This window comes from Delphinapterus leucas, chromosome 20 (genome assembly GCF_059928025.1).
Source record: "Delphinapterus leucas isolate spDelLeu-1000000601 "Yukka" chromosome 20, BTC_Dleu_Yukka2, whole genome shotgun sequence".
NCBI classification, from domain to species: Eukaryota; Metazoa; Chordata; class Mammalia; order Artiodactyla; family Monodontidae; genus Delphinapterus; species Delphinapterus leucas.
The window spans coordinates 33,964,240-33,982,293 of NC_143148.1; the positions used below are offsets into that span (position 1 = coordinate 33,964,240).

Consider the following 18,054-nt stretch of genomic DNA (forward strand, 5'->3'; position numbering starts at 1 on the left):
GATGATTTTAGATGGCACAGCCAAGGCAAAGGATGACAGAACGGAACCATTCATCCCTGTCCGGTTCCGTCTGGATCCTGAGAAGGCAGAGAGAAAGCCTCAAGTTAGTGCTGCTATGGCCTTAACACCTCTCTGACACATCTGAATCCCCCTTTGCAGCTGGGAGAGCAGACTCAGCTATGAGCCTTCAGCAGGCCACGTACCTCACTAGAAACTACCGACTCTACATTGTTCTCCATACCTTTGTGGTTATTTCTATTTATGCCTTCTCTATATTTATGGCAGGCCATGCTGGTTTTCCATTTGAATTATAATGTAAAGCTTCCTGTTTAAATACACTCAATTAAATGAAAAAAGTGAATCCACTGACAGAAAGATGGTAAGTAAATAAATGCAGAGTTGGTACAGAGTGCACAAAACTCGAGCCGCGATATAAGGGTAGAGGGTGTGGAAGACCCTTTGGAGTGATGAGATTTAGGCCCTACCCGGAACACCGAGCCTGGCGTGTCATCCCCTGTCATGGGGTTGATCACATGCCACCTTGCCCCAACTCTGTGCCCACCCCAGGCCAGGAGGAGGGAGAGGACGAGAGTGGATCTCTTCTTGTGAAATGTTCAGCTCGACCTGCCTGTGAATCTCAGAGGCAACCTTGCCCAGCGTAATCCAAAAACAAACAAACAAATTAAAGGGAAAATGGCAGGTCTGGTTTGAGTCAAGGCAGAAAGTGACAGAGGTTAGCCCAGAGGCACCAGTATGTCCCCCAGCACTTTCCAAAGGCCACTGCGGGGATCTTGTCACAATTAAATAGATCCAGACAGGCTCTCTCTCTGCACTGGCCCCTGAGGACGCCTCCTCTGGGTCTGCCTGTCAGCACCTGGGGGCCTCCCCTTTCCTGAAAGGGAATTTGCTGAGCAGATAACAACAGTCCTCAGAAAGTCTAGCTCCCAGCCAACTCTCAAGGTCGGTAGATTCTGTCTGCAACGGACCTCCACATTCTGCTTCTGGTTCATTCCCCTCTGATTATTCTCTTCCCCTACCCAGCTCCCTGCCCCAAGCCTCTTGGCCTGGAGACCTGAGTGACTTGTTTAAACTCGGGTATGAGTGACTACCTGTATAAAAATTGATGATCTGCAAAAAGCCATGTTTAACCCAAAGAAATGAATTGCTAATTGTGAAATTTTAGGCACAGAGAGAAGGGGACTAATACCCTTCAAGTCACCACAAAGCAAGATGAAGGCACTGGTCAGCAGAGGAAGAAGGGGTGGTGTTCCATGAGCCCAAATAGTGGTCCCACGCCAAGACCATGGCACCCATGCAGGAAACAGCCCAAGCCATGCAGAAGCACACCACAGACATCAGCGCGCTGGGTGGTCAATTTCACGCTACCTAGGCGACGGATGGAGCTCCTGGTCTCCTTGGCAAAGCTGGAGTTGGACAAGGCTGTCCTCCAGGAGATGAGGAAAGGGGTGCGGGTGATCAGGGGGTGGTAGCTGGGCACATTGGGGAGGTGCTCCACCAGGTTTGGGGGAGCAAGCCCGGGGGTCACTTGGCCAGGTGGCTGGTCCTGGACCAGGCGATTCAGCTCCACGTCCCGGCCTGGTTTAGCCATGGTGCTGGGGGCAGGGGATCTCGGGCAGAGGCGGGACCCTGGGGACTGCAATGAGGAGCACAGAGCTGGGAGAGGCAGGGTAGGTGGGGCTCTTCCCCACCAGCACCACCACAGACCAGCCCAGTGCCCACCTGCGCTTGCAGCAGCTGCACCCAAAGTCTGGAGCATCACTCTTGTCCCTGGAGTTCAGTGCCAAGAGCATCACCAGTCATGTGGCTCGTCCACCCAACAGCTCTGAGAGACAGCCCTGAGCACCCCAGTTCTGGAGCTTTCTCTGCTAACCAACCATCGTAGCATTTCATACTTTATACTCAAAGAAATTAGAATCAGAGAACCCAGAACCCGTCAGGCTTAGGCTCACAGACTCAAACGTCCTTAGCCTGGTAGGATTTTCCATCCCAAAGAAATCCTGGAGCTCAATTAATTTCACTTCCAACCAGAAGCAATAACTTTTCCTAGGTCCCTGTTTCCCCAAATGGGCTGCATATTGGAATCACCTGGGGAGGTCTGGAAATGCCCAATGCGTGGGCCCATCCCCAGAGATTCTGATTTAATGGTCTGGGGTGAGGACTGGCCCCAAGATTTTTAAATCTCCCCAGATGATTCCAATGTGCAGTCATGATTGAGAACAAGGGCTCAAGGCCATTGCCTCTCAAACACAAATGCCCAGAGAAATCACCAGGGATCTTGTTAACGGTGCAGATTCTGGTTCAGCAGGTCTCGGATGGGGCCTGGGATTCTGCATTTCTAACCAGCTCCCAGGTGACACCAAAGCTGTTGGTTCAAGATCCACACTTTCGAGTGGTGGCAGACAAAGGGCTGTGTTTCAGTGTTTCTCAAAGTGTGGTTCCCAGGCCACCTGCTTCCAAATGACCTGGGGAAGGGGGTGGAACCAGCCCCACGGAACCTGAGTCTGCAACCGGGTGATCCTGGTCTTGTTCATCCATGTGGGGTGCAGACTTAGTAGGTTTCCGGCAGATTTGGGTTAAAGTTAACAGAGGATGGTTTTCAAAGATCAGGTGGGGGGCAGGCTCAGGACACCTGGGGTTAAGGCACGCGGGTCCAGTCCCATTTCCATCAGTGGCTGCCTGGGACACAAACATCATTGTCATGGTCCCCATTATGGTCTCTTCTTTCAGTTCCACTGACGCATTGTCACCCCCACTCTGCCCAACAACCCAGTGAGGTAGGTACTGTTATAGCCCCCTCTTTCTTGATTTGGGAGCCACAGTTAAGAGAGGTCACAGAACTGGCTCCAGGTCACAGAGCGAGGAAGACGGAGGAGCCAATAGTGAAATGCAGGTCTGTGTCCTTGACCACTGAGCCAAATGCTGCCCACATGGAGCCTCAGTTTTCTCATCTGTAAAATGGTCTGTCTGCCTCAGAGGTCAGGTGGAGCACCACCCGTGTCTTGAGGCCTGTGGAAGTTTGCAAGGCCAGGGCTCAGTGTCCAGACATCCTCACTCCCCTAGACTCTGTCCCCATCATCCCTGAAGTTCTCAGGATTAGGGGGGGGAGTGATAAATAATCAAATTGTGCTGGGGATCTTAGCAGTAAGGAAAAGCTCAAAAGACACAGAGTCTAGGACACAGCCTTAGCGAGCTCTGGCTCCAATTTTCACTCAGGTACGTTACATTTGAGCCAAATGCTCACTGGGCAGTAACCTAGAGAGCTGTGTTCCCAGTGAGGGGGTTGGCAGGAGGGGTTGGCTGGGAGTATGGTTTCCCCAGGCCTCTTGAGGTCCGGGGGGGGACCTCAGTGCAATTCCCCTGGGGCCTTTGAAATACATCATCAGGCTCTGACAAAGTGGCCCTAAGATGCACAGAATGGGTTTTGCCTGAGGATGGGATGGAGCAGGGGGACGAGCTGAGAGGGACAGGAGGAGGGTTTGCCCCCGTACCCTGGCTGCCCCCAGCCTGAAAGCATCCTGGACATTCTTATGCAACCCCACCACACGCCTACCTCCTGAGCTGGCGGCCACGGCCTCCTCCTGCATCTCCTGCAAAAGATAAAGAGGAAACCGAAGCTGTGACCATCGAGCCCTGTCCTAGCCCTAGTCCAGCCCAGCCCCTGTGGGGGGATCTACCCTCAGGATGGGCCCCAAGACTAGTCCTGGCCCTGCCCGTTTGGTCATACCCTCCAACTCACCTTCTGGGGTGTCCAGTGCACATAGGAGCCCCAGGCCCCAACACCTGGACCTGTCACATATAATGAGGGGAAATTCTCGGGCAGCCCTCTGCGTGTGGGGACAAAGCAACTGAAGCAGCCACCACGGCACTCTCCATCCGGCACCACACTTCACAGCGTAGAACTGTATACAGTACTCCAGGGAAGGGTTTTTAGCCCCATTTTACAGAGGTGGCCACTGAGGCCCAGAGTGGGGAGGTGACTTGCCCAGGGTCACACAGCCACGTGAGGACTGGAGTCTAAGCCCACTGCTTCCCACCCATGGCCGTACCACCCGGGGCCCTTCCTGACACCATCTGAGCCCTGAGCACCATCTGAGCTACAAGCGGGCCTCCCAGCACGCACCACCCTGCTCACGTCTGTCCTGTGGGCATCTCATCAGCCAAACCCCGCCCCTGTAAGCAAAGGGGACAAGGCCCAGCGCCTTCCGCCGACTCCAGTCCAGGCCTCTGAGGTAGCCCGGCCGCCAGCCTGGTGCTGTTCCATACCTGGTGTGAGGCGCTCTGGTGCTCAGTTCCACCTACTCCACTCTGGTCCTCGCCTCCCTGCGCCACCAGACAGCTATCCAGCAGGACACTGTGACTGCGAGGGGGCAGGAGGGAAGGGCTGGGGTTAGGGGTGTTAAATGTTTCCTGAACTGTGCTGAGTGCCAGGCTCTGTGCCAGGAGCTGGGGCACAAAGACGCCTAAGGATAGGTCCTCGCCCTCTTGAAGCTCCCAGCACAGGGCAGGTGGCAGATCTCACATTCTGCTAACAAGTTCCCAGTCTGAGTCACAGTCTGGAGCAAGTAGCTATGAAGGGCACAGCACAATTCTGCCTAGGAAGGAGGGCTTCCCAGAGGAGGTGGCCTGCGAGCTGGGAATAGGTAGGGAATAGTGTCCAGGAATGGGGAACAGCAAGTGCAAAGAAAATCACGGAGGACGGTTTTGAGGAGCTGTCCTTTGGGGGCTGACCAAAGGGCATTGTAGAGTGTTCAAAATCTATGCCCAGCGTTTCCCCTCTGAGAGTCTCCAGGCAACCTTGGGGATATAGGCAGAGCAGGGAGTATGAGAAAAGTGAGGCACAGAGAGGTCAAGTGGCCCGGCCAAAATCACACAGCAAATTGTCCCACATCACACAAACCTCAGACACAGACCCTGGTTTTTTCCATGCCATGAGATCAGAGCCACACTGCAAATGCTGAAGGTTTCGGGGGTCCCTGGCCCAGGCAGAGGCATACATGAGTGACGGGGGCTGGGGTGAGACTATAGGAAGGAGAGAAGAACCTGTGCCCATCTGAGTCAGCAACTCCACTCTGCTTGGAATGGGAGTCCTGTGGCCAGATCTGCTGATTTTCAAGAGGAGCCTGAACTACACATTTTAAAGGTGGGACCTCCCCATCTCTAGATGCTGATAATTAATCCAAATGAATAGATCTATATTAACATCTGTATTATCTATATTAATATCTATATTAATATGTCAATATCCAAAAGAGCCTGTCTCCAGACTAACTTGGGCCCTGAGATGCCTGTGTGCAATCTCTGGGTTAAAATGATGACTTGGGACCAAGGGCTAATGTGATTTCTGTGGTTAGAATTAGATTCTGCTTCCTAACGGCCTCACCCCATGCCATGGACCACTGTCACCAAGGGGCTCATGGAGGATGCTCCTCGGCGTCCGCTGCCCAGAAAACCTGAATTCCCCATCCTTTATCCAGAGGGCCAAGTCTCAGCCCTCCTGAGGTGGGTGAGGAGATGGGGACGGAATTACAGCCCAGTCGGTTTGGAGCCAGCAGCCTGGGAGCAGGAATAAGCCAGCAATCATATTGTCACAGCAGCTCCCAAGGGCTGTGTGCCAGGCGCCGGGCCAAGCACATGGCACGCACAGTGTCTCACCAAATCCTCACCCAAATAAACCCGAGAGCCCCGCTATGACTGATCCTATTTGAGCTTAGAAATCGGAGGCTCAGAGAGGTCAGATGGCCTGTCCAAGGTCACACAGCCTGTACCAGGTGAACCTGGATAAAAGATGGGTGTCTCTGACTCTAGCACCAAGTCTTTAATACTCCACTGCCTGCCTATGAGTGTCTGCACAGCCCCAGGTGACGTGGAGGAGTGAGGCGAGTGTTTGGAGGATTCCGGCACCTAACTCACTTTACTTCTCTTCACTGCATATGTATTTCCATTGTGAGGGGCCTGAAGTATCAGTCACACTCTCTACCCTGCCCAGGAAGAAACAGCTTTTCTTAAAGAAAGGGGCACATTATGACTTCCACAGGGCCTGGCCACTTCAGCCTTCACGGGCCCCTTCCTCCATAAATATATTTTTAAAATTCCATTTTGTGACTGCATTCATATGAAGACTAAAATGTTAATATTATATACTAAAATATTCTCTTCCATCTAAAAGTTCATTTTTTGGTCTGATTTTGAAAGAAATTAAAATGTTCTTGGGGGCCTCTCAAAGTATTACGGGAACCGTGCCTTCCACACCTGACAGAGAAGTCGGCCCTTCCCGGAAGGGTGGGATGGGCTTGTGCTGCGAGGGGCAGACTGGGTTCTCCTTCCCTGGAACAGATGCAGGGGCCTCCTTGGTTCTCAGAGCGCAAAGGCCCAGGAAATGAACTTCCCACAGTCCCAGTCAGAGGCTTCCTGGTGTCTTGCTCATTCTAGAATCTGGCCTGGAAAGCAAGTCCCCGGGAAGCCTCCGTTTGCTTATCTGTCAAATGGGTAGGACTCATCCAGCCTGTACTGTACAGACTGGCTTATTTGAATGAGGTCAGAAGGGCCAGTGAGAAGCTCATGGAAAAGTCAAAAAACCTCCCCGTGTCCGGTGTCATCTGGATTCTCCATCTCTAAACACTGGTAAGCAGCTTTCCTTGTCTGTAGTACTAGGTGTCCGCTTGGGAGCCCAGCCTGACCTGGGACAGAATCCCAGCTCTGTGCTTGCTGGCAGGGCACCTGTGGATGTGTGGGCTGTTATCTCTGAGCCTCAGTTCTCTCATCTGTGAAATGGGATTAGCAGTAGGAGCCTTAGCACAACGTCTGGCATGGAAAACAAGTGCTAATCAGGTGACAGCTGTTATTATGACTGTTCTTGTCATTATTATTATAAATCCCAGAGGAGGCGGCCTTCTGCAGGTCTGTGAACCACCCACATAGATTGCGGAACATTTTGCACAAACATCTCCAGCTACGGAGACACATAACCAGCCTTACAGTGAGCCTGTCAGCCCCACCAGGGGCTGTTTGGGGACCCATGTACCCCCAAATCATGTTGCCCCTGGTTGGCAGGTTGCCTGGTGCCTGCTGAGGCCCCCTCTTGACCAGCCCAGATGCAGCGGGCCATCAACTTCTGGAAAGTTCCCAAGTTCCAGGGATTTCCAAGTAGAGGATCAGACAGACTGGCTGAGGTGGGCATCCCAGAGGTCCTGGCTCTCCTAGTTAAAGGTGTGGGGAGTAGCCGCAACGGCCAGCCCACTGTCCTCCCCCAAGTCACAAAACAGGCTGTGCCCCCAAGTTAAGGTCCTCACTGTTGCCTTCAGCAGACTCGTCACCCGGTCCCCCAGCCCCGAAAGAAGGAAGGAGGGGAGCCCTTAGGGAGAAGCAGCCACCTACTTGGGTCTCTCTGTCTTTGCTGACAAGGACGCCCGTGGTGCAGGAGTTCAGCTGGGGGCGATGACATTCATTCCAAGCCCCAGGTCGGTGCATGCCAGTGGAGGATTGGGGGAGCCCGAGCCAGCCCCGAGCCTGTGAGGCCAGCTCTGGAGCCAGTGTGACTCGGGAGGCAGATGAGCCACCAATCCTTCCTGCTTCTAATCAGATTGAGGGGATGTGCGGGGGAACTCTGCAGAAATGGCCCCAGGGAGGCCAGGTGGGGCCCAAAAGGCTTCCGTTGCTATGAAAAGCTGAGCTGTTGCCAACAGAGACCAGGTCGCTAAGCGACCATCTGCCCGTTACCAGGGCTTGCGCGTTGTCATCAGTAACCCCTGTGCCTCCGCAAAGCTGGCAAAAGCATCCTTCCTCAGCCAGTGACAGCCCAGCCCACCTGTCCCACGCCTGACACCCTCTGGCCTTGGCCCTGGGATCACTGGCTCTGTCACCACAGGGCCCTTGTCCCTACCTGGGGCCCCAGGCCCCAAAGTGCCCTGAGTTTGAAGCTCTGAGTGAACATCTGTATGAGCCTGTGTGTGCCTGCAGTGTTTGTAGGTAACTGTATGTATGCACTTGTGTCTAGTGTGGATATGTGCAAGTGCGTACACGTGTGCCCGTGTGTGTTGCTTGTACATGTATCAGGCTGTGTAAGTGCCCTGCCTACACGCAAGTGTGCACATAACCCAGCCTGTGTGGCTGTGTTTGTGTGCAGGTGTGTATGTGCGGTGCAGATATGTGTGTGTGTGTCTGTGTGTGCTGTGCAGAGAACACGTGTGTAGTTAGTGTGTGTGTCTGTGTGTGTGCACGTTGGCTCACTGGCTTTCAAGTGGTGTTTTAGCTCAGGAGCTGTGACATATAAAGGGATTTGCAGACCTATGTGTTGGGCATACGGGTTTGGTGGCAGAACAGCTCAGAGCTCTGCAGTCTACACAGAGGCAGGTGAAAGCAGGGGGCAAATAGAACTGCACTAATGCAGCCAGGCAGCATCTAAGGTCTTCATTTAGGGGAGGGGCAGTTACCTGTTAATGAGAGCATCCTGGGTCTGGAGAGGCCTGGAGGGTAGAATTAGGACTGGGTTATAGAAGCCATAGTTTTGGCAGAAGAAATAATTTCCTAACTCAGAGGTGCATATGGATGGAATGGATGGCCTTTGAGAGGTTGTGAGCTCCCTGTCATTGGGAGCAATCAAGTAGCTGCGTGGCCTCCAGCTGAGGATAGAAAGATTATAGGTGAACTGGGCAAGCGTGGACTCAAAGTAGATGACACTAAGCAGGCTTCTAGCCCCCAAATCCTGTGTGGCCTCATGGTTTAACTCTTTCCTGACTGGGACTAAAAGTGACCCTCAGTAGGGATGAGAAGATGGGTGACTTTTGATGGAGCACTTACTCCATACCAGGTCCTACCGCATCCATTCTCACAGCCAGCCCTCTGACCACTCAGGAGGGGCTGTTATCAACCCCTCCCCCCGTTTTAGAGATGTGGAGGCAGAAGCTCTGTGCCCATCTGCCACTTGCCCAGGTCACTCTGCTGAGAGAAGAAAAGCTTGTGCTCCTAACACTTGTGATGCTACCTCGCCTCAGGCCATGGCCAAAGGGGCAGGGAGGAAGTGTATGGGCCGGGGGTACCACAGAGGGCAGAGTGACGGGGACAGAGAATAATACAAGGGGGATGGAGCAAGGGGACAGGTTAAATCATCTGGCCTGATCTGTGGTACGACAGCCACCACGCTGCTCCTCCTGCCTTGGTCTCTGCACAGTGCAGCTGCCAGCCTGTCACTTCCCTGCTCACAAACCTTCCACGGCTCCCCACTGCTCCCGGGAAATCAAGTTCAAGGCCTTCACGATCTGGCCCCACCACCTCTGAAGGATCATCTCCCACCCCTTCCACGAGCTACACTGTCACTCTTCCTGGGACATGTGGGCTGCTCGCGAGGCAGCAGTTCACTCCCTCCTCCTTGAGACACTTTCCAGCTGGGCCTCCAGGCCTCACACCCTTCTCATTTCCCTCACCCCCCATGGGCGCCTCCCCCTCCTTGGTCCTTTCTGGTTCCTCCCCATCTCCCTGACCTCTGATCTGGCATTTTGGCCTCTCCTCCATCTACACTCACTCCCCGGGCATCTCCTCCAACCCCACTTTCATTCCGTCTATGAGATCAGACGCCCATCTTTACATCTCTGGTCCAGCCTCTCATCCCCTAACTCCACTCAGGCATCCAGCCATCTGCTCGTCACCTCCACGTGCATCCACCTCTCCATCTGCCCTTCTGTCCAGCCCACATTGCTCAGAATCTCCTCCCTCTTAGTGGTTTCTTTTCTTATTATTCAAATATATTTGACATATAACATTTTATAAGGTATACAACATGCTGACTGATACATTTGTATATTATGATATGGTTGCCATTGTAGCGATAATGAGCATTCTATCACATCACCTAATTATCATTTCTTTTTAGTGGTGGGAATAATTAAGATCTAGTCTCTTGGCAAGCTTGATTATAACTTTTAGCAGTTTCTGAGTTCCATTTTTAAGCTCTTACTGTAACTGAATTCTTTTGTGTGTTTTGATGTTGAAATTTTTATGGATGTGGATACAGAATCAACCATTATGGAAGATAGAGCAGAATCCAGGGCAGCCTTAAGGGGCATCAAAGGCAACCATTGGGGACGGACTGTTGGGGAGGGTGTGAGGGACAGAGACAGCTCTGCGCCTTGGCTTTGTTAATCACACGGGAGAGCTGGGGGCCCACTGCATGGGTCCGTGCATCCTTCCATGCATTCAACCAACACTGATTTGGTGCCTACTGTGCTAGGCACTGTTCTAGGCTCTGGAGACATGGCAGTGAAGGCAACAGACAAAAATCCCCACCCCGGGGCTTCCCTGGTGGCGCAGTGGTTAAGAGTCCGCCTGCCGATGCAGGGGACGCGGGTTCGTGCCCCGGTCCAGGAAGATCCCACATGCCATGGAGCGGCTGGGCCCATGAGCCACGGCCGCTGAGCCTGCACGTCCAGAGCCTGTGCTCCGCAACGGGAGAGGCCACAACAGTGAGAGGCCCGTGTACCGCAAAAAAAAAAAAAAATCCCCACCCCGTGGAGGTGCATTCTACCTCTGTACGTGTGAGTGTGGGTGGCGTGGAGGTGGTCGCTGAGTATTAGGTACTATGAATCTCAAGGTCATTATGAGCACAGTGGGGTCCCCCAGCACCACCTCAGCCTTTCTGGTCAGTGTCCAGCGGAAGTGGGCACGGAAGAAAGGGAGGAGCTTCCGTGAGTGGCAGAAAGCACCCTCACCCCAGAAGCCCTGGCAGCCCCTCCCTGGGTCATCCCTCAGCCAGGGGCACGGGTCCTTACTCAGGTTCCTCCTCCTCTCCGTCCTCCTCCTCCTCTCCGTCCTCCTCCTCCTCTCCGTCCTCCTCCTCCTCGTCTTCTTTCTCCTCTTGAATCTGAGGCAGCTCCCTGAGTTGAGGTCAAAGGCAGGAGGTGAGGTCACCTGTAGCTGTACCCCGAATCCACCACCTGACCCCTATTTTTAGTACGATGGACTGTGACCCCCCCCCCAGAGACCAGACCTTAACTTCCCACCCAAGACTTTACCTGGGGAGCCCTGCCTGAGCAGCCCCGGCTTCTCTCTAGCAACAGGTCTCCCTCAGTGCATCGGGGACTGGTCCTGGCCCCCAACTGTCCTGGTGCTGACCCTAGGTCAGCCTCTGATCCTCCCTGGACCTCAGTTTCCCCATCTTTGCAATGGAGGTCATGGGCCTGGAGGCCTGAGGCCTCCTGGCTTGAGCAGCTATCACCCAGCTCACAGGTGGGTACTAAGATGGTTCAGCCCCTGTGGAGGGTGACCCAGACATCACTACCATGGTTACACATTCCCTTCCCCGAGGACCTTGCAACTCCCTTCTGGAAATGTGTCCTGCAGGGAGTACACACAAGCACATGCAAGGACATGTGGACAAGAGTGCTTGTCGCAGAATTGTTTATAATAATAAAATTTTGGAATCAACCTAAATGGCCATCAAGTGTGGACAGGTTAAATACATTCTGGCATATCCATAGGATGGAATACTATGCAGTTGTAAAAAAAAAAATGAGGATGATCTCCATGTACTAAATGTGGAAAGATCTTAAGGTACGCTGTTGAATGAACGTAGCAAGGTGCAGATAGGTCAGTGCATGTGATATGCTATCTTTTGTACAAAAAAATGAAGGGAACCCATGCTCATATATGCTCAGATGGGCCCTGGAAAGGTACAGAAGATGCTGGCAGCCACTGTGCCCGTGGGGAGAGGGATGCGTGTCTGGTGGGAGGGAAAGAGAGGAAGAGGCAGACTTGGTGCCCGCTCTATGCCCTTTTATACCTTTGGGATTCTGTACCGTGTGCCTGTTATCTTCCCAAGCACTGTTGTTTTTTAGGGCTTTCTCTGGCTCCCACCTGGGCATCTGCTCCACCACCTCGCTCTCCTCTTCATCAGCTGGAGCTGCCTCTGAGCCCCGTGGGCTGCTGACCTCCTGGTACTCATACTCCTCCCAGTGAGGGTCAACATCTTCTAGGATGAGACTGGGCTCCTCTTGCTCTCCCGGGAGGATGCTGACTACAGGGGACACAGGGTGAGGGGGAGAGTGGGCCTGGGCCTCTGAGACCCCGGGACCACACAGGGAGCCTTGGTCATCACCAGCTACACGCCAGCTCTTAGCCAAGCAGCAGAAAGGGCACCGCTATCAGTGGGACCGTTGACAACCAGGTCAGTGCTAAAGTGATGGGCTGAAGCCCCCCAAGATCACTCATCCTGTCTCCCTCCATTAGTTTTCCCTCTCTTTTTCCCCTTGAGACAGAGCTTCAGTTACAGTTAGTCTTGTTTCTCACCGGAGCCTCCTTCTTGGAGGTTTGTGCAGAAGCAGAAACTATGCTTCCACCACAGTATTGCAGGTGATGCCAAGAGACCCAGGCTCGAAGTCCACCCTGCCACATCCAGGTGCAGTGGCCTGGAATGTCCCGAGGGATACAGACAAAGCTTGCCCACCACCTGTTCTCTAGATGCCGCCCCCTGGTGACAGCGTACTACATGCCCATCATCTCAGAACCTCCTTCCGGGAGTCTAGGAAGACTTCCTCCTGGACTAGAGGCTCCAACCTCCAAGGGAACTGAACTTGACTTTCTCGTGGAGGTGGTCTCACCTTCAATGTTTCTCCACGTACCCTGGTCCCTGGCAACGAAAACGCTGTGCGGCTGTGACCTTGGCAGAAGTGGGTGCAGGGGAGTCTCATCAGGAGCCTAAGCTCACCCCAAGACAGGAGAAAGGTGGAGATTGCCTGGTAGCAGCGGTTCCCAAAAAGCTCCAGCAGTCTTGGTGGCCTTCAGGCCAGGCATGAGTTACTAATGGCGACTTTAAATGGAAGCTAGCCTCAAGTCTCATCCTTTGACTTTGGAAGTTATTGTTCATGGTGTAGACTAATAATATTAATAATAGTAATGGTAATAATAACAGCACCAGCTACATTTATTGAGCATTTACTATATGCCAGGCCCTGTGCTAAGTGATTTACATGGACTAACTCAATCAGTCCTCACATCAACCTTTTGAAGTGGGAATAACTATTACCCTCATTTTATTTTCCCTCTTTTATATCTTATTCCGCATTTTACAGGTGAGCACGCTGAGATGCAGGTTAATACCTTCTTTTACGGGGCGCTCCCCACGTGCCAGACATGGGGCTGTCTGCCTTCCAAGAGTCACCTCACTCCCCACTCCTGCCTCCTGGCTTCCAGGTACCGATGTCATCCGGCCTCACAGAGGAGGCTACTGCCTGCCCTCCAGGGAAGGCTCCCACATGCTTCCTGAACTACGGTCCTGGCTCCCCCATCCCTACAAGCAGCCCTGGGGTTTGACCAGGGAGGATCCTCCAGCTGTGGCCCTGAATCCATTGGTGGGACATACATGTCATAGGTATGTGTCGTTCTATGTTGCCACCCAGTAATGTTGCAGTGTCTTCATCCTGATCAGCCCCTGAGGGTTCCAGTTCCTGCCTGACATCCAGCTGCCATCCAGGGGACAGAATATCCCCTGGCCTGTGAGCTCACGAGCTTTCACGGCAGCGCTGCCGGGTAAGAACACTACTCTCCTGCATTTTATTGACCAGAGAGGACGAGTGACTTGTCCAAGGCCACACAGAGGACGAGTGACTTGTCCAAGGCCACACAGAGGATGAGTGACTTGTCCAAGGCCACACAGAGGACGAGTGACTTGTCCAAGGCCACACAGGATGCTGGAAGCAGTGCCAGGTCCCCTGACTCATTGCCCTGGTGCTATCCCAAGTGACAAACATGCCCCAGGAGCGCCTCCCTGCCATTGGTGGCCACTCCATAATGGGCGCTGGAGGCTGTCCTTGCTTGCATCCTTGCTTTCCCTTGCATTAACCCTTTCTTTTTAGGTACTAATTAGTGAGTAGGCATTTTATAAACACTTCCTCCTTTCATCTTTGTGCCACGCCTGTCCCCATTTTACAGCCAAAGAAGAGGATGGTGCCGGAGGGTACCAGCCAGGAAGGGCAGGCAGGGGATACCAATCCCTGGGCAGGGCCCTTCCTCCCGTGGAGCTCCCAGCCCTCTCTGCAGGCATCTGATTCACAGCTCTCCCGGCTTTTCCAGGGTCCACCCAGGTCACAGATGGGGCTACGATGCACCACAGGTGCTCAAACTCACATGGAAACTGCTGTTCCATCCAGGGCTTAAACTTCACCTGGAGTCCCTCACGGGCACACCAGCTCTCGCGCAGCGTCCTCTCTGCCAGCCTAGCATGGCCCTTAGGGCAGCTGAATAGGGTTCTGACCCCGGCAGCCCCATATGGGGAGGGAGCTGCTGTTTCTAGGAGCAGCAGGCAGGAAACCCAGGAGCATGGATTCTAGGCCGAGGGCCCCGCCCGGTCCCTGGGTTGCTGGCAAAGCCCAGGCCTTGACTCGAAACGCCCATCCTCCCTGGCAGGCCTGGGTCATGATACCCACTCCCTCTGCCTCTCCCCGGTCCAGAACCACATCTTCTCCCATCTGACCCCCAAAGCACTAACTTCTCACTAACTGGTATTTCTCAAAGCACGGTCCTTGCCACTACCCCATCATCAGAATCATCTGGGGAGGTGGGTGCTTCTTGAAAATGCAGATTATCAGGCTCCCACACTCTTCAAACTGAAAGGTCTGGGCATGGGACATCCTTCATAGCTCCCCCCAGATGTGGCCTCAAGTTCAAGAACCCTTGTGTCCATTGCGTTCTCTGCCTCCAATGCTTGTTCAGCCTCAGAGTAATCTTGGTGAAGTCACTGCCCTGCTCAACCACCTTCAGTGGCTCCCCATTGCCTACAGCCTCGTCCCCTAACATCCGGCCCCAACTCTTCTAGTTTTACCTTCTGCCTCAAGGACCCTGGGCTCCAGATTAGCTGAAGTGCCCACACTCTCACCTCCAGGTATATGTTCATTTTATTACGTCTACCAGCTTGCCCTCCCCTCGCTGCCAGTTTGAGACCTCAGGGGTCTCAAACTCCAAGGCCTATGTAGCCAGGGAGATGGTGCATGTGGGTAAAGCGGAGGGTGCCACCTGCCCTCAGGTGGCAGCTGCCCCTCAGACCGTCCTCACAAGCACAGTGCGGGACCATTACAGCTCGATCTTCCCAGTTTTCAAGAGAAGCCAGATTTTTCTATGCAAAGCCACCTGATTTTTAAATGTTGACAACTAATTCCAATTTTTAAAATCACGCCTTGCCCCAAATGAAGACATCTGTGGAGCCAGCTGGGACCCAGGGCAACTGGCTCAGGACCCCTGGCTAACTCCTTCCAGCAGCCCCAATGCCACGGGCCATATGAATCCACCCACTTCTCAAGCCTAGGTACTCGCTTTAGCCTTATCTGAAGCAATAATAGCATGCGACCACAGGTTTGATGTGCTACCGTATGCTTTTTAATGTCAATTAAAGCACGTGCCGCTGTCCACTGGCAGTCCCCAACTCTTTGAGGCGGAGAACTATAGCCAAGCCTAAGGAGATCCTCTTCGGGGAAAAACTGTGTCCCGGGGGTGGGGCGCTGAGTGTGCCAGGCACCATGCTGAGGCTGTGCCTGCAGCCTCTGGTGGGAAGTCCTCCTGCTGTCTAGCCTAAATCCCACAGGCTGCCCTTGGTTGGCCTTCCCCTTGCTCTGGTGGAGAGGGGCCAACCTTGGTGTCCGAGAGGCAGTTCTGGCACTGGATCCCCCTCACCCTGCCTGGGATTGGGGGTGGGAAGCAGGGGGTTCAAGGAGGGTAGGGGTGTCAATGGCCACCTCATCCCCCTGCCCTGCAGGTCTTCTCTTCAGGGAACCCTTCTTTCCTTCCATCTGTCTGTCCATTTGTCCATCTGCGCTCTCCCAGGCTCCCCTCCCTTTTGTTTCAGAGGCCTCCAGCTGCCGCCACCCCTGAAACAAAGGAGAAGAGAGAAGGGTGGGTGGCGGGGTGGACAGGCGGAGGGAATGAAAGGATGGGGAGACTGGGGGACGGAGTGGGGATGGGATACTCATCCCTCACCCCTCAGGGTCACCCTTGTGGTGGGTTGAATAGTGTCCCCCCAAAAAACGTATATCCAAGTCCTATCCTCTGTTACGTGTGTGACCTTATTTGGAAATAGGGTCTTTGCAGATGTCACTAGTTAAAGATCTCAAGATGAGGTCATGCTGGATTTAGGTTGGGCCCTAATCCAATGACTGGTGTCCTTATAGAAGACAGGAGGGGGAGATTTGGCAGACGCAGAGGAAAAGGCAGAGATTGGAGGGCAGCTAGATGCCACAGGGCACCAAGGATGGCCAGCAGCCACCAGAGCCAGGAGAGAGGCCTGGCACGGTTTCCCACTCAGAGCCCCAGAAAGAAACAACCCTGCCAACACTTCGACTTTGGGCTCCTGGCCTCCTGAACTGCGAGAGAATACATTTCTGCTATTTGAAGGCACCCTGCGTGGTCCTTTGTTATGGCACCCCCAGGAAACTGACACACCCCGGGGCTGAGTCCGCCCCGTGGCTGCCCCAGGCCCCACCATGACCCGCACGCTCCAGGCACGCAGGGAGGCCCTGCTACAGCTGGCTGAGACCTGCCTCCTTCCAGAGGAGCAGGGAGGAGGGTAAGAGGGCTGGGGGCTCCGTCCTCAGAGCTCTCAGCGGCCCCTCGTAGGAGGGGGCGCGTGGGTGGCTCTCTGTTCAAGGGAAGGTTTTCCACTCCTCTAACCTTGGCCTGGCTGGGCAGCTGCTTCGCCCAGGGGACTCTAGTCACTGCTCCATGACAACTTGCTTTGTGACCTTGGACACGTCTCTGCCCCTCTGCCTTCCCCAACAGCCATAGGCGGCCCGCGCTGGGCCCTCCAGGGTGGCCACGAGCTCGAGACTGAGCGAGCCCTGCTCTGAGCCTCCCCTTCACGACGCTGTCACGATTATACAAACCCCATGACATCCACACCTGAGCTCCACAGCTGGCCAGCCTGTGGTGGCCGCCCATGTCAGAGTGCTCGTAAAGGCCACCATTGGCCCAGCGGGCCTGGGGCTGGCAGCGCTGGGACACCCGAGGCCCACGGTCCAAGGGCCTGTGTCCAGGGTGGAATAGGGCCACTGCTCCCAGGCCTTAACTCTGCTCTGCTCACCCTCAGCGCTCATCACTGGCCTGGCACAGAGCAGCCCTCCATGAGCATTTGTGAATGGATGAATGAATGAATGCCCCATATACCACATGCCTTTCCAGAGGCCATGAAATGAAGGAAGAGCAGATTTGGGGTCCTAGCCCTCCCCTCCTGGCCTCAGTCTGGGCCCCAGTCCTGGTGCACAGCTGGGATAAAAGGCAGCACACATACCCCACAAGGGAGGGGATGCCCTCCCAGCTCAAGGGGTCCAGTTCCCCCAGAGAAAGCCCATCTCCCCTCTTTCACCCCACAATCAGGGACTCTGCTTAGCCAAACCCACTGGCCCAGGGGGCTGTGGGGAGTTCTCACCAGGGGCTCCTAGCAGGAAAGGGGGGCCCATCCAACTTGACCTCAGAATTATTTTTTCTGGATAGAAGCTGGAAGGCAAGCCATGTTCCTGCCTATGTGTGCATCCACCCACCCCCGGCTCCCAGGAGGGGCCTCCAGCCACCATCTGGCTCTGGGCCGGGCTCTGGTGACCGGGCCAGGCTGACCTGAGGTAGGGCCTACAGAACATGGGGCTCCCCCAGCTCCAGGTCCGGAGGCTCTGCCTGCCCCACGACCCGTGCACGCTCAGACCAAGCATCCCCATGGAGACACACACGAGGACCCACTAACGTGTCACTTACTGCTCTGCACGTCACATGTCACAGGGGAGTCAGGCTCCTGTATGGGGAGAAAAGGAGAAAATCACTGCTGTGGACTCCTCACCGGCCTCCCTGCTTCCATCAGCCCTCCCGGCACACGCAGGAGCAACGGGGTTTCCTCACGGCTCCCGGGATACTGCAGAAGATCCCGTCCTGCTTCTTCCCTCCTGCCTCAGAGGTCACCCGCTCCTCCAGTCACTCCGCCACCAGGGTCACCACTTGCCTCGTCCCACCTCAGCTCCTTTGCCCAGGCTGGGCCCCTGCCTGGAATGCCCTCTCTCTGGTTCTCTATGTATG

The 18,054-nt window shown here is 54.4% G+C and overlaps 1 protein-coding gene across 1 annotated transcript in view; it reads right to left on the reverse strand.

Annotated features, from left to right (window-relative positions):
• Positions 1 to 18,054, reverse strand: part of CNGB1 (cyclic nucleotide gated channel subunit beta 1) — a gene marked incomplete at its 3' end in the record, with an annotated part of 67,894 nt that overhangs the window by 38,812 nt on the left and 11,028 nt on the right. The window contains exons 11-15 of the mRNA XM_089902477.1: positions 17,740 to 17,776; positions 11,866 to 12,025; positions 10,782 to 10,886; positions 4,285 to 4,378; positions 3,572 to 3,608 (exon numbers count right to left, since the gene is read on the reverse strand). Of these exons, the coding sequence (XP_089758603.1) occupies positions 3,572 to 3,608; positions 4,285 to 4,378; positions 10,782 to 10,886; positions 11,866 to 12,025; positions 17,740 to 17,776 (433 nt within the window). The remainder of the gene's footprint in view (positions 1 to 3,571; positions 3,609 to 4,284; positions 4,379 to 10,781; positions 10,887 to 11,865; positions 12,026 to 17,739; positions 17,777 to 18,054) is intronic.